This window comes from Panthera onca, chromosome B1 (genome assembly GCF_046562875.1).
Source record: "Panthera onca isolate mPanOnc1 chromosome B1, mPanOnc1 haplotype 2, whole genome shotgun sequence".
In the NCBI taxonomy this organism is placed as follows: domain Eukaryota; kingdom Metazoa; phylum Chordata; class Mammalia; order Carnivora; family Felidae; genus Panthera; species Panthera onca.
The window spans coordinates 35,542,655-35,557,704 of NC_138342.1; the positions used below are offsets into that span (position 1 = coordinate 35,542,655).

Sequence of the window (15,050 nt, forward strand, 5' to 3'; positions counted from 1 at the left end):
TGTTTTTTTCCTCCTACTGTCCAGCTGACGGGGACAAAAGGCGCATTTTGCAGCAACGCTGCTTTACCTGAGCTATGGAGTAATCCGAGGAGTTCGCGGCCTGAAGGCCCTCGTTGCCACTGATCCCAACCCCGACATGGGCTGTCTGTATCATGCTGACGTCATTTGCTCCATCCCCAATTGCAAGCGTTATGACTTTGACTTGTTTCTTAACCATCTCGACAACTTCAGATTTTTGAAGAGGAGAAACCCTTCAATTAGAACAAAGTATCAATTAGCTCTGCTTTCTGAGAAAAGGAGTTTTGAAGTGTTACGGTCTTGAAGGATAAAAGCAGCGGAAGATCCAAAGGGATAGTTCTAGGAAGTACCGTTGTGTAAAAGTCTTTGGTTTGCAGATGCTCAGTTCTGTTACCCTGGTTGCCACTCTAAGGGAAAAAGAGAGTCTAAGAAGCAGGCCTGTAGGTGAAAGGTAGGAGCTGCAGGGCCCCGTTAAACACTACTTCACCGGAATGGGTGCATTAATTTGTTAACAAAATCACATTTGAATTTAGAAATTCCACCGCTTCCTAATAAGCAACATCAGAATTTCAAATTCTTCACATTTGAATGAGAAAGGTCAGGACAGCTGCTGGATGGTAGTCTAAATGTTACACTAACTAAATCCTATACTGTACCTTGGAAATAAAAGTTTTGAGCCTCTGTAAGCAGATCTTAGATAATGTACTATGCACAACTTCAAACTCCAAGGAGCAGTAGGGAACTGGCTAACCTCTTGATCTGTTCTCATACACCATGATGAGAACATACAACCACAATAAACACCAAATGCCTGATTACATAGTTCATATGCCTCAATTTTCTTCCAAAGATACTAGCGTCCAAGAAGAATCAAGCAACCTTTTCTTTCTTCCTTCCTTCCTTCCTTCCTTCCTTCCTTCCTTCCTTCCTTCCTCCCTTCCTTTCCTTTCCCTTCCCCTCCTCTTTCCTTCTCTTTCTTATTTCTTCTTCTTTCTTTCTTTCTTTCTTTCTTTCTTTCTTTCTTTCTTTCTTCTTTCCTTCTTTCTCATTTATTTAGAGGAGAGAGACAGCATGCAGGGGAGGGGCAGAGAGAGAAGGAGAGAGAGAATCCCAAGCAGGCTCCGCACTGTCAGCATGGAGCCTGATGCAGGGCTCGAACTCACCAACTGTGAAATCATGACCTCAGCTGAAATCAAGAGTCAAACGCTGACCTAGAACTACCCAGGCACCACAAGCAACTGTTTATACAGACAGGGGTCGGGAACAGAATACACCAGCATCTATACTAAAATCATTTTTGGTGTTAACTTTGGATCAATTTATCACAGATTTTTAAAAGCCATTTAAGGGGGGGCCTGGCTGACTCAGCTGATGGAGCGTGAGACTCTTGATCTCACGGTTGTGAGTTCGAGTCCCACGTTGGGTGTAGACATTACTTAAAAATAAAAGAGCCACTTAAGAAATAAACCCCATGGCAATGACAGAAGGGTTCAAAGACAGAATGCCTCAGCGTAATTCCTATATCATCCACAATTATTGGCAATTAAAAACAAAGAGGAAAACTAAACAGTGAACTGAGTCCAAAAAGTATGAAGACAGTAATTAAGTATGAAGAAACAACTAACACACACAATGTTAGTGATCAGAGTTAAATTCTTTATCAAGGTGAAGTGGAGTAGGTATCTGATACCTATCTGCTGGAACATCTGGAAAATCATTTATTATTCTATTTAAAAATGAAGACCCTACTCTGAAAGATGCTACCTTATAATTTTCCTATTATCAATTTCCTTAGGAACAATTCCCAGCAATGGATACTCTGCACAGATGTGTACCTTCAGGTGGCCCTACTGCCTTTCTGAAAAGCTTTCCATCAGAGCAGCCCCAGATTTTATTTAAAGTTTGGGAATCACTATATTAGGCTGAGTTACTTGCAGAGTGAACCAGCCTCCTCATCTTTGATCCAAAATAGGTACTCAATAAACGGCTGCTACATGAAAGAATTCTTTTTAATTCTTTCTTTGGATTTCCTTTCAGAGTCTGGCAATAGCACAAAATGGCCCAACTGTGAACACTGCAAGGGAATGGGTGAGTACCAGCCATTATGGGCTTTTTCACGGTTAGCCCCCATTTTTCTTTGAGGTAATTTTCCGTTCATTTTCACATTTCATTTAATTTTTCTTAACAGACTAATATAAACTGGTAAGCCCACTGGCTGTAGGCCAATGGTTTAAACATGGACTACAGCTAACATGTAGCAAATGTCAAAAAAGCATGCTCACCAAGAAATGATCTAAATAGCAAATGGGAAATGGACATGAAAAGAGAGAATCATTTGAAAACATTCATCAAATTGCCTTTGTAAGTTAACAGGATCACAATGTAAATAACTGTGAAGTCACGCCATGGGATCGATGGAATTAGAAAATGGTGGTATCTGTTTTCATCGGCTGAATGTGTCATAAAAGAGAAATCTCTGCATGGGGAGCTAAGACCAGAGATTGGAAGTAGCATCAATTTTGTTTTCTTTCTTCATGGCTATCACAACCAACCACTATTTCTTCTGCCTGCCACTATAATTTTCCATGTCCCCAAATTAAAATTGGCTGAGGATTTTCTCCAACTTCGTGAGCGTGGTTATCTCAGGTGTTAAAAATGGAGTATTAATCCCCTTGGCAAGAACAATGCCTCTGTGTGTGTGTGTGTGTGTGTGTGTGTGTGTGTGTGTGTGTGTTTTAAAAGATGATGATATAGCGAGAGGCGTCCCCAAAGTTACACTGTAACTCTTACTAGCAGCGGCATCTGCTTCCTTTACAAGCTAACAGCAGACAAGGGCTTGGAAGAAGATTCAAGAAACGGCAGAAGCCTTCATATCTGATGTGTCTGACATAGCCGTTGCTAAGTGGGGATTCATAAAAAATAAAATATGCATACATAAAATATTTAACTCATGAACCCACAAACTTGTGATGTAGAGCAAAGAGCCTTACTTTGCAGAGGGGTCTACTGTTTGAAATTCTGTCTATTTTTGTGGCACAAACCTCACTCATGAGGCACACTCCACGGCCGGTTTCATTCAAGTGGAGACCAGAACATAATGACGCCTCCACCCCAGCTCACTGTTCTCTTTCCCACTCTAAAGTATACAGCAAATGGTTTAGCAACTCTGAAAGTCTCTCTAGAGTATTATACCAGGCTTTCCTAGCAACAATTTTGACTGATTCCTAGCAAGCACCACGTCATCTCATGAAAGCAAAAGTGCAGATGTGTCCTGAGAAGCATCCTTCCAGGTCTGGCCTAGATGCGCTGTGGGCATCTCTTAGGGGGACAAGGTGGTTCAAGAGGATTCAGGTTAGTCGAGCTGAAATCAGTTAAAAAGCTCTACTGTTTTTACAGCATCCACTAAAAAAAATTTTTTTTAAATGTTTATTTTTGAGAGACTGAGAGAGACAGAGCATAAGCAGGGAGGGGCAGAGAGAGACACACACAGAATCTGAAGCAGGCTCCAGGCTCCAAGCTGTCAGCACAGAGCCTGACGTGGGGCTTGAACTCATGGACCACGAGATCATGACCTGGGATGAAGGTGGACGCTAACTTGACTGAGTCACCCAGGTGCCCCTACAGCATCCATTTTAAAAACTGTTCCTTGGGGGCGCCTGGGTGGCTCAGTCGGTTGAGCGTCCGACTTTGGCTCAGGTCACGATCTCGCAGTTCGTGAGTTCGAGCCCCGCGTCGGGCTCTGGGCTGATGGCTCAGAGCCTGGAGCCTGCTTCCGATTCTGTGTCTCCCTCTCTCTCTGCCCCTCCCCCGTTCATGCTCTGTCTCTCTCTGTCCCAAAAATAAATAAACGTTAAAAAAAAAACAAAAAACAAAAAACTGTTCCTTGGTACAAGGCAGTTACAAGATAGCACAACAAACTTAGACGACATTAAAAAGGAGTGTAGCATAAAGCTTTTTGATATAATTGCCAGTACTTCATAACTTCAGAGGATGTGGAAATCAGAATTGCTTGAAAGGGGCTTCCTTGATGAGTTAGAATATGACTTGGCTTTGACAAGGAGAGGAGAGCTTATTGTCAGGTAAAAAAAAAAAACCCAGCAAATAGCATATACTAAACTTCTTCACTGTTCGAAATCATCTAGAACATATTCCTTCTACCATTGTCCTTCTGTCTTATAAGAAGTCACTAACTGAAGTCACGCATTAGAATTTATTTTCTTGACTTTCATAAACATGCTTCTATATTTGTACAATTTCCAGAATAGTCTAGAACAATGTTACTACATGCTAATTTTCCCAAATGTCTATCAAAAAACTAGAGATCCATGTTTGAGAGTAACTAAAAACTGAATTTTACAAATGCCAGTAGTGACCCAATGTATAATTCAGAAACATTATAAAGCACTGTTTTCTACTCTAGATTTTTTTTAAAACCACGCATGGGTCTGCGTTAGGACTTCAATTATACACAGTTCTCTTCTCTTCCATTGTTGCTCTTTTCTTCTTTGGGAGAAGCCAGAGCCTCTGTGGACAAAGACTAATCAAGTATGTGCTCTAAAGATACAGTTCTCTTCCTGTGGCTCCACAAACAGAAGGTGGTCTTTTGCAATACAAATTAGCAGCACACTGAGTGTAATAGCTTTTCAGATATTATTTTGGCTATATTTTCTGCACATGTTCAGTATTTTTCTTATTTGCTATGTAGTAACTCTCATTGTCCAGTGGACATTAGATCAGTGTACTGACAATTTTTACCATTTAAGCTGCAGGTATATAGAGAGCATATCTTTAATGAGCCTCATTTTGCACTCTTTTAATGGGATTAGCTAAACGAATTGCCTTTTTGAATGGAATACGGATAAAGACAGAATATTTTAGGGGACTTTTTATAGGTAGCCAAAAGGAGTATAATAATTTATCTTACTGTATTATGTTTTTAGGTTACTTACCTAAAAAACATCTTATATATACACTAGAAATAATATTGATAATATATCTCAAAAACATACTGAAAACTTAAAAGTTACTATAAAGTTGCTATTAGAAAGTGAATCCAGAGAAACGTTTTAAGAACACGGAAGAAGAGAGTATTTCTTAATTATCCTGAAGTGTTTTTATAGTGACCCTGTGCTTATAGAGTCCCTGTATTTACTAAGCTTGAGAACTGCTCCTGGTGACTATTTAGAGGTCAGGATCATTAGTAGGGGGTTCTGCTGTATTTTCCAACACTTCTGAAGATTTCTCCTTGTGACTATCAGTCTATTTATTCCCCATTGAGTCATATTCTGCTAATAAAAAAATATAAAAAGAGAAAAAAAAACCTAAGAGAAAAACTTTTGAGATCTTGAGTCTGAACTAAAATTTGTTAGGCTCATTTGTAAAGTTTTGAATTGAAGAGGAATTAAAATTTGGCCAAAAAAAATCCGTTACATGTACCAAAATTACATAAATATTAGAACACTTCTAGAAACTCATCATTGATTACTGGAATGAAAACATCCACGTATATAGCATCTTCAAAACTATACTTAGCATATGGTACATAATGAAACATTCAAATACTTCTAGGTAAGAGAACTGTGTTATTCAAATGACTGATGAGTGAGTGCTTTCCTAGCCTCCAAAAGCAACATCTGTTGATATACTGTGCAGTCAGAGGCAACAAGGGGACCTTATAATACAGGGATTGAGTCTACAGAAATAAAATGCAGATAGCCTTTTCACAGGGCAAAAAGGGAAAGTAATTTTAAATAAGATGTCCTTCTGCAACGCATTTTAGATGCAAACATTTTCCCCCCCATAATCATGGTTGTTATAGATGAACTACTCCTGTCTCCAGTTTCAATGGTTCTGATAATATTTTAAATAGGGACTGATTGTATTGATAGTGTATATTTGAATATGCATTTATGTGTGTATGTTCACAGACACTCCAAACTACTAACTGGCAAATGTACCTTATAAATACCCGCAAAAGGAAAAAAAATTCCTGATAGAAATCTTTATTATAGTATCAACACCAGAGAATAGTTTGTCTACAATGCTACTGTTCATTTTCTTTCTTTCCTGCTTTCTTTCCTTTCTCTTTTTCTCCCTCTCTCCCCCTTTTTCTTTCTTTCTTTCTTTCTTTCTTTCTTTCTTTCTTTCTTTCTTTCTTTCTTTCTTTTCTTTTCTTTTCTTTTCTTTTCTTTTCTTTCTCTCTCTCTCTCCCTTCCCCTTCCTTCCTTCTCTTCTCTTTTCTTTCATCATCTAGTATCTGGAACCCAGCACTAGACTCAGCCCAGAGCAAATGTAAAATGCTAGTAGAACTGAATAAATGGCAATTTTGCAAAAACAAGAAATTCATCTCATTATCTCATTATACTAACACTACAACTCTCACTCATTTTTTTTTTTTTTTTAATTTACTGTTTGCTGTCAGGAGGCAAAGTCTGTTTAATCTGCTCTGTATCTAGAATGCAGAGGAAGTACATAAAGGATATTGCATTCTCCAGGCTTTCTCACATGGATAGGAAAAACAGATGGAAAATTATTAGGTGGAGAAGGAAACATACCACCTTTTCAAGGGAAAGTGGGTATAGTCCGAGTGGCTTAGAGCCAGATGACAGGGGGCCTCTGCATGTCAGGATAAGAAAGTTTGAATATCACAGTTACTAGCTCTAAGCAACAGGAGGTGTTAATTAAAAAGATTTTGAGCCAAAAAAGAGCATGGTAGAAGCAGTGCATTAAAAATATTAATTTGGATTGCCCCCAAAATGTATCTTTTTTATATATGTAGATACCTACATCTCTCTCTACATATGTATCTGAACTGAAAAGAAAATGAAAAGAAAGGACATATGGCTTGGGTGTGGGGTTTGAATGGAAGTGGGATCAGAGATGACCCTGAGGTTTCAAATGTGAGTGACTAAGAAAATGATGGCCTAAACATCAACAGAAAAGGCAGGAATATGTATAGAGGAAAGGTCTCAGGAAGTTATAGACACTTGGAAGTTTAGAGAGCATTGGGATATCCTAGTGGCATCATTAACTATACTGACTGAAAAGTCAGAACTAAGCTTGGAAAAAAACTCAGAGCTGGGGATGTGCATTCAGGCAACAGTCGCTTATTAAGTATTTAAGTGATCCTTTGGTATGTGATGAAATTTATATGGAAGAATATTAAGAGAAGGAGAAGAGCCTTCTTCTTAGGGCCATCCTTCTGCCCGTTATTAATTTAAGAACTTTGACTGACCTGACCTACTGTACCAGGAGTTAAATATTATGAGCCTATACATAGGACAGTGGTCTATGAATTCTTGCTCCAAGGAGACAAAAAGTGCTAGAGACAGAAATCTCTCCTGCATGGGACAAGGTCCAGCTACCTCTTTTTGTCTAGGGAGCCTTGCCTATAGGAGTGGTGTGGTCCAACTGGGAAGCATGTCTACTCCAGAAGGCCAAGAGTGCTTCTTCTTCAGGTTCTGCTCTTTTGCGACCTTGCTCTCAGAGTGGTAAGAGCTATGGCCTCCATCCATCTCTTCCTGGTTGGAGCCTATATGGGCACTTGCTTTCTTCTCTTTTCTTGTGACTCTGAGGAGGTAAGGAAGGGTTGGAACTTCCTTAGGCTGTAAGAAAATCAGCTTGCCTTTCCTTTCTTCCTTCCCTCCCTCATTCTTAGGAATTCTGTCCTATGTGGATGGGTTTCACCAAAGAATTGTCTCTCATCTTATAAATATCTAGTAGAAGATGAAACAAGTGGTAGTGTTGGCTACTGCCAGAAATTGAAATAAAATCCTGAAGATGCCAGGAGCTAAAGAAGCTCGGTAAATTTGAGGGTCACAATCAGCAAAAATCGATGAGAAGCCTTTGGAGAAAGACGAAGTGCTGGATACCTGTCAGAAGGTAAATGAGTAGAGGGAAAGAGTGGTGTTCCAGGGCCATAAATACACAAACAGGCAGGGAAAGCTTTTCAGATGCACTGTTCATTCCCTGTGGTGTCCCCATGGAAGCCCAGGCTGACCAGCGTCAGGGAGGTGAGAGTGGGCTGCATGGAGCAAAGGGGTTCCTCTCTCACTGTAAACACTTTGGCTTAGGCTTAGAGCTTGTAGAAACTCAAACTCCCCCAAATAACATGTTGAAAGACACCCCAATTCTTGGGAGTATCCACAATGCCCTAAAACTAAGACCCCAGGAAAATTCCCATCTCCTACCTTGGGACAGGAAAGTTGGAGCCATTTGGTCAACCTCAGGGCATGGAGCCAGGCAGGGACAGGTGCCAATGATGTGGGTGTGTTAACAAGGCCTTCAGTGTTACCTTATGCAGGTAATCTCACCAAAACGTGGCTGCCTCTAAGAAAAGCAACACTTGGGTAAAGGAATGAGGGGCAGGGGACAGGGATTCACTAAGCTCAGATGGAGCCCTGGCTCCAATATTACCGCAAGTTAGGATGTAGCTTTCATCTTTCTCCCAAAGGACTTTGCTGCTGTTAGGGAAAATGGGGGAAAAAATCTCACAGGTAAAACAGGATATCATGAGCACAAAAGAAAAAAAAAGCCTTATAATGGCTTATAAGGAAATAGAACTGGTATAAAAAGATATAAGAATTTTGAAAAAGTATGATTAAAAAAACAACAAAACCTTGGAAGAATTTGGGAAAATAGTGAAAACATGAAACCAGAACAAGCAGTTATAAGCAGAACAAGCAGTTATAGAGGCTCAGTTGGCTAAGTGTCCAACTTCAGCTCAGGTCATGATCTCATGGTCTGGGAGTTCGAACCCTGCATTGGACTCTGTGCTGACAGCTTGGAGCCTGGAGCCTGGAGCCTGCTTTAGACTCTGACTCTCTCTCTCTCTCTCTCTCTCTCTGCTCACCTGCTCTCTCAAAATCAATACACATTAAAAAAATAATAAGACAAAAGAAATGAGGCTGACATAGTAATAATTATAATAAATATAAATAGATAAAATTCACTGACTGAAAGAGATTCTCAGGTTATATTAAAACAAAAAACAAAAAACAAATTCAGCAATACGGTGTCTAAAAGAGACACACTTTATAATAACAGGTAATAATAACACTTATTTGCTCACTATGTTCTAACTTTACTTTACTTGTTTTAATTCATTCAATTCTCAGAAGAACCCTGTAAGAGGTTACTATTATTGTCATTTTACAAATGAAGACACTGAGGCACAGAAAGATTATATAATTTAAGGAAAAAGAGCAAGTAAGTGGTGAAGCCAGGATTGAACCCTAAGCAATGTGGACTTAGAGACAGTATTCTTAACCACTATATTATACAGAAGGATTGAACATAATGGTTTAGAAGAAAAAAAAAAAGACAAAGTATATATATAAAACAAAGGAAAGCCAGGTTAGCATTATTAATATAAGATAAAACAGAATTTAAGCCACAGAAAAGGCAGTGATGGTCAGAGAGGAATCTTTTTTTTAATGTTTATTTTTGAGAGACAGAGAGAGAGAGAGAGAGAGAGAGAGAGAGAGAGAGAAAATGTGAGTGGGGGAGGGGCAAAGAGAGAGGGAGACACAGAATCCAAAGCAGGCTCCAGGCTCTGAGCTGTCAGCACAGAGCTTGACACGGGGCTCAAACCCATGAACTGTGAGATCATGACCTGAGCTGAAGTTGGACACTCAACCAACTGAGCCACCCAGGCGCTCCAGAAAGAAACCTTACGTATGATTTCTCACCAGAAATATTCAATTAGGCCATAAAAAACCCCAGCTGACAGTTCAGTACCCCTATTCTTCTTCAGTGGGCTGCTTTTCTTTATAGCAACTATTACCAAGGATTTCATATAAATCTATCTGATATATAATAAATCAACTACGACCTTTTATACACACAATCATACACAGTAATTATTACCTTTGAATATATATGTGTAATGATTTTATTGAACAACAGCTACAATGTGAAGGCAGGGATTTTCCTCTTGTTCACTGCTCTATTTATAGAACTTATACATAGCAAGCATAGTGAGTGCTCAAAAAATATTTGCTGAATGAATGAATGAATGAATGAACTTCAAAAGCAGAAATCTAGAGAGGTAAGTAGTTATATTAAGAGATGCTAGGGGTGCCTGGATGGCTCAGTCAGTTAAGCGTCTGACTTTGGCTCAGGTCATGATCTCGCGGTTCGTGGGTTCGAGCCCCACGTTGGGCTTTGTGCTGACAGCTCAGAACCTGGAGCCTGCTTCAGATTCTGTGTCTCCCTCTCTCTCTGCCCCTCCCCCACTCACACTCTGTCTCTCTTTATACTAAGAGATGCTTAATCTCCCTAGTAATCAGAGAAGTGAAAACAACAAGGTGCTTTTCAACCATCAAATTGGCAAAGTTATAAATTCAGGAACGCCCAGCATTGATGTTAAGGTGCGGAAACAGCAACCTTCTCACATAAAGCTGGGAATGCACACTCTGAGTAGAGCTGCTTTGGAGCAATGGGGCAATTCTGATTGAAACAAAATATAGATATAGCCACAGCCACACACTTCCATTCTTAAGTATATATTAGAAAAACACTTGGCATGGTTATGTAGAGAGGATATTCCCTTTAGCACTTTCCAGGGTAGCAAAGGTTTAGAGGCAACTTATATGGCCATTGCTATGAGCATAAATAAAATGATGTATATTATTATGATGCATTAGATAACAATAAGCAGTGGTGAGAAGAAATAAACTTGCTTTCCATCTGGTAACATGGATAGTCTCCCAACTGTAGAAAAATTAAAGAGGCAACAAATTTGTGCTGGAGTATTATAAATATAGATCTCTCATTTCAACACACATATAACCATATTATGTATTTTTCACAGTGGCACATACATACAAATAAAGTGTGGCATTTGGAAGGGAACATGTTAAATACTTAAGAATGTTTTCCTAAGGTGGAGTGCAGAGGAGGTGGCATGTAGGGCAGAAGCTAAAATAATGCATAAAAATCAAACAAGAATTTGCTTCACTTTGGCTTTGGACCACTTCCAGCTTAAGGGGAAGGCTAGCTTGTGCCCCTTCCCGCCTGGTCCCTTGGCTGGAATTGTCCTTTTGCATCTTGCTGGCACATCCCCCTAGAACAGAGGGGAGGCATTTCGGTGACAGAGCAGGATTTGATATCTGTGGTCCTAGTTTCTCATCTATCTCCTACTGAGACACATAAATATCTATTGACACTTCATTCAAAAACAAATTGAATTCTGGAAATTCCACATTTTAACGGTTTTTCTTGAATCCCAGGACACAGAGAAATTTAATGGACCCTCTAGAGTGGCTGTATAGCTGTCACTATGGAAAGAATGTCAGTCATTTTTGAGGAATCATGGAGAAAGGGAAACAGGCAGGTGGAGAGAGACTGGCAAATGTCTCAGTTTTCCAGAAAAGAAAGATGGAAATTACAGCCTAGGGAGGTTGGAGTGAACCTCATGGATGTTCTGTCAGAATGTCTCCCGCTTATCATTCATTCACGAGCCACAGACACCATGCAGGGGTCAATAGACTATGACCCAGGGCCAAATCTGGGCGGTAGCCTGTTTTTTACATAAAGACTTATTGGATCACAGTCACCCCCATCATTTATATTTTGTCCAGAGCTGCTTTCACGCTATCGTGGCAGAGTTGAGTAGCTGTGACATAGACTGTATAGCCCAGAAAGCCTAAAATACTTACTATCTGGCCCTTTACAGAAAACGTTCGCCCACTTTTGCTCTATGAAATACTCCCTTCCTCTTGGAAAATACTATCTGGAACCACCTCCTCTTTCATGCCTTAACTTAAAAGCTTATTATATCCATTTTTCGTCTGTCTGCCTCCTTGGTAATATGCCTCTTGTTTTGCAAGATCATTTTCCTCTAGGATGTGCTCTTTTCCTTCTCTTTACTCCATGCCCTACAGCTGTTCAACAGTCATGGCTTACATCCTACCTGGTCTTGACTCTTGAAGCCCTAGCCTGGCTCAAAATGCCAAGCCTCTAACTTGCTCTAAATGGGGATGGCTCACATGGGTTTATTAGAAAGAAGGTAATCACTAGAAACCCTATGGGTTCAAGGAGAACCAGTTACACCAAAGTAACTCTGCTTTCCTTTCCCCCACAAAATCAGGTCAGTAGACAGATTGAAGAAATATTGTAGGTTCCATATACCATGTCCTTAACAAATCGGAAAATGAAGCCCTTTATTCTATCACCATAGAACTGAAAGAGAACTGTACATAATCTATTAGGTGGATTTGTTTTTGAAGACACATTAGAGTGCTGACTATTGATTTATGTAAAGCTTTAGGGAGGCCTCAGTGGAAAGCTGCAGAGTCTGTACTTAAAATTGCTGAACAGAAAAGAATCATCAAGAATTTGAATGTAGTTATGGAAGATACGTACACTTATTCCAAGTTAGCAAGATATAAAACAGAAAAAGACTGAAACGAGTAAGATAGCATTTAAGAAGCATGATCATGGAAATCAAGATAGCACTTACTCTTGGGAGGATAATAAAGCTACAGGGAGGGGAGCGTGCGGGGGCTTCTGAGGTGCTGGTTATGCTCGAGTACTTGATACAGGATTGTACTTGCTTCATGAAAATTCACTAAGTTGCATGCTTATATTTTATATACTTTGCAGTACAAGTTAACTCTGTTTTACTGGAGTTATATGATCTGCAGTTCTAATCGGTGTCTGTGCGTGTGTGCATGTGTGTGTGTGCACGTGCGGCTGTTGGGTGATGGTGGTTTATCTAAACTGATCATATCTAAAACTATATCATGTTGAATTGTAGTGGAATTCTGAAGTGTTGAGATTTATTAATATTTTACTGTCAAATATGGACTTCCCTGGTGGGGAACTGTATAACATAAGTGGCTACCAGACTGTACCGTGGCCTTATTATTTAACATTACTCAGGAGGGGTAGAGTAGCAAATGAGACAGACAGGGCTGAACAGCTTATTATATGATGTTAAAGCAAAACATGGGCATTTTATGAAGTTATAAAACTTATTCAGCATGTCCTCTTTTAGCCATACATGTATGAAAGAAATATTCTCTCAACATTTCCAACATTTATTCATATTTTCTTGGAAGCAAACACGGGGTTGACATTCATTAACAGTTTGTAAGTCTTCTCAAAGCCAAACATCTGCTTGGCATCCAATGGTGTTCACAAACTTTTTTCTTTAAAGGAATGTCTGTTGAGCATTTATTAGCTTCATTTGTGCTTTATGACTACCCTTTAAGTGCAGAACATTTATTTAGGGAAATCCTTCAAGTTTAAGACAATCCCAAAAGATTCAAGAAGTAGATCTGTCTTGACCCTTTGCTTAATGCAGTCATGCTATGACACAGAGTATTCAAAGGGTCCCTTTAGACCTTTTCTAGGAGGACCGGTTGATCAGACCAGGGTGAAAGGTTTTGTCTGGAATGCCACTCCTGAGTGACGACTCTCACTGAAGTCAAGTTGTTTTTTTTTTTTTTTTAATGCACTATGGGGAAAATGGCCCAAAAGGGGGTTAAACTTTGATTAGAGATGTTGCAAGTCGGGAAAAATGCTTACTTCAATTTAACTTCTGCTTTTCAGAAGACATAAGTACATAAATTATGTAGAAGAACGGTGATTACTAGACAGTCTAAAAGCTGGAGGCTCTAGGCCAATTTTCAACCAACTGTCACAGAACATAAGTTTCAAAATATGTTTAAGCTAAACTGACAACTACAGAAAAAATGTAAAATTCTTTGAAAGGCTGGGTTATGTGAACTGATGAGGATCTCAGAAACCACATGCTATTTAACACACAGCAATACTTCCCTGCAACATTCCCACCCTCTTCTGGAGGGAATATTGAAAGAGGTAGAACAGATGCTTCCACAAATTAAGCTGATCCAAGTGGTAGACAGACCCGTCCCAGCATAGAGTGGCCCACAGAAGAAGGGTTTGTCCAGAAAGTGAAAGGGCCAGGAGAGGTCCTCTGGCCCAGCGGCTTTCAAGCTGGAAGGAAATAACTGAGAAGGTGTGTATGTGCACGGCTCTCCCACGGCTCTATGTCAGAGAAGCTCTACTCTCTGCTGCTTAGACCTCCAGGCTCTGTAGGATTTGAATCATTGCTATGTGCCAAGCTCTTCTTTTTACAGGTCACAAAACCAAAGCCAGAGAAATTCCACTAGGCGGCCAAAGTGCCAGAGAGGTAAAATTAGAACAAGAATTTTATGAATCCTCAGATAAAATGCCATTATATGTACCAATTATGCAAGCTCTAAGAACTTAGGGCATAAAATGTTGGTAACTGAGATGAGGAATTATTTATCTGGTACAGTAACGTTGCAGAATAGGTCTTGATTTTCGCTGGGCACAGAAATCTCCACAAGTCTTGGAGCAAGCCTTTCCCTCTCCTACCTATGTAAGAGTTTTAGGGAGTGTGTGAAGCCCCTAAAATGGTGAATTCAATTTTACATATTTGTGTATATGTGTATTTTGCGGGAGTGGTGGGGGGGGGTGGGGAGCGAGGGGTGTTGAAAATGATGCAGAGTTTTCATGTTCTTCAAACATCTGATCCCACCAAATGATGGAATTGGTGCATTTGAGCAAGGGAAAAGAAGGAAAGAAGGACCACAAGGAGTTTATGTTTATAACCAGGAAAACTGATCAGAAACTCCTCTAACGTTAGATGCATGTTTCCTATTAAACTATTCAGGTTATACAGGTAAGTGTACACAGAGGTAAAAACAAAACCTGCATGGTATCTATAAAAATACAGGACATGTTGGGCAGATAAAAACAGATTTCATTTTACTTCTTGGGTTTTACATACTTAAAAAAATTACTTGAAGTATAACATGAAACCTTCCCTTTGTAAACCAAAACCAGGACTCCAAAGCCCTGAATAATTTTGGAACGAGGGGATTATTTCTGTCTCTGAATAGTCCCTTCAGAAAATGGCGGTGAGTGAGAGATATAATGACTACTGACTGAGAACAACTGTTTCTTTCAATTCAACTGTAGGCTTTTCAGGAAAAACGCTCATCTTTATAACTGTGTCAATTAGGCAAACACTGAAA

At 39.7% G+C, this 15,050-nt stretch overlaps 1 protein-coding gene across 8 annotated transcripts in view; it reads right to left on the reverse strand.

Moving 5' to 3' along the window:
• ATP8A1 (ATPase phospholipid transporting 8A1) overlaps window positions 1–15,050 on the reverse strand; it is a 231,995-nt gene that overhangs the window by 55,382 nt on the left and 161,563 nt on the right. For all 8 annotated transcript variants that reach the window (XM_078446155.2, XM_078446153.2, XM_078446157.2 and 5 more), the window contains one exon: window positions 68–251. In XM_078446155.2, coding sequence (XP_078302281.1) covers window positions 68–251 — 184 coding nt within the window. The remainder of the gene's footprint in view (window positions 1–67; window positions 252–15,050) is intronic.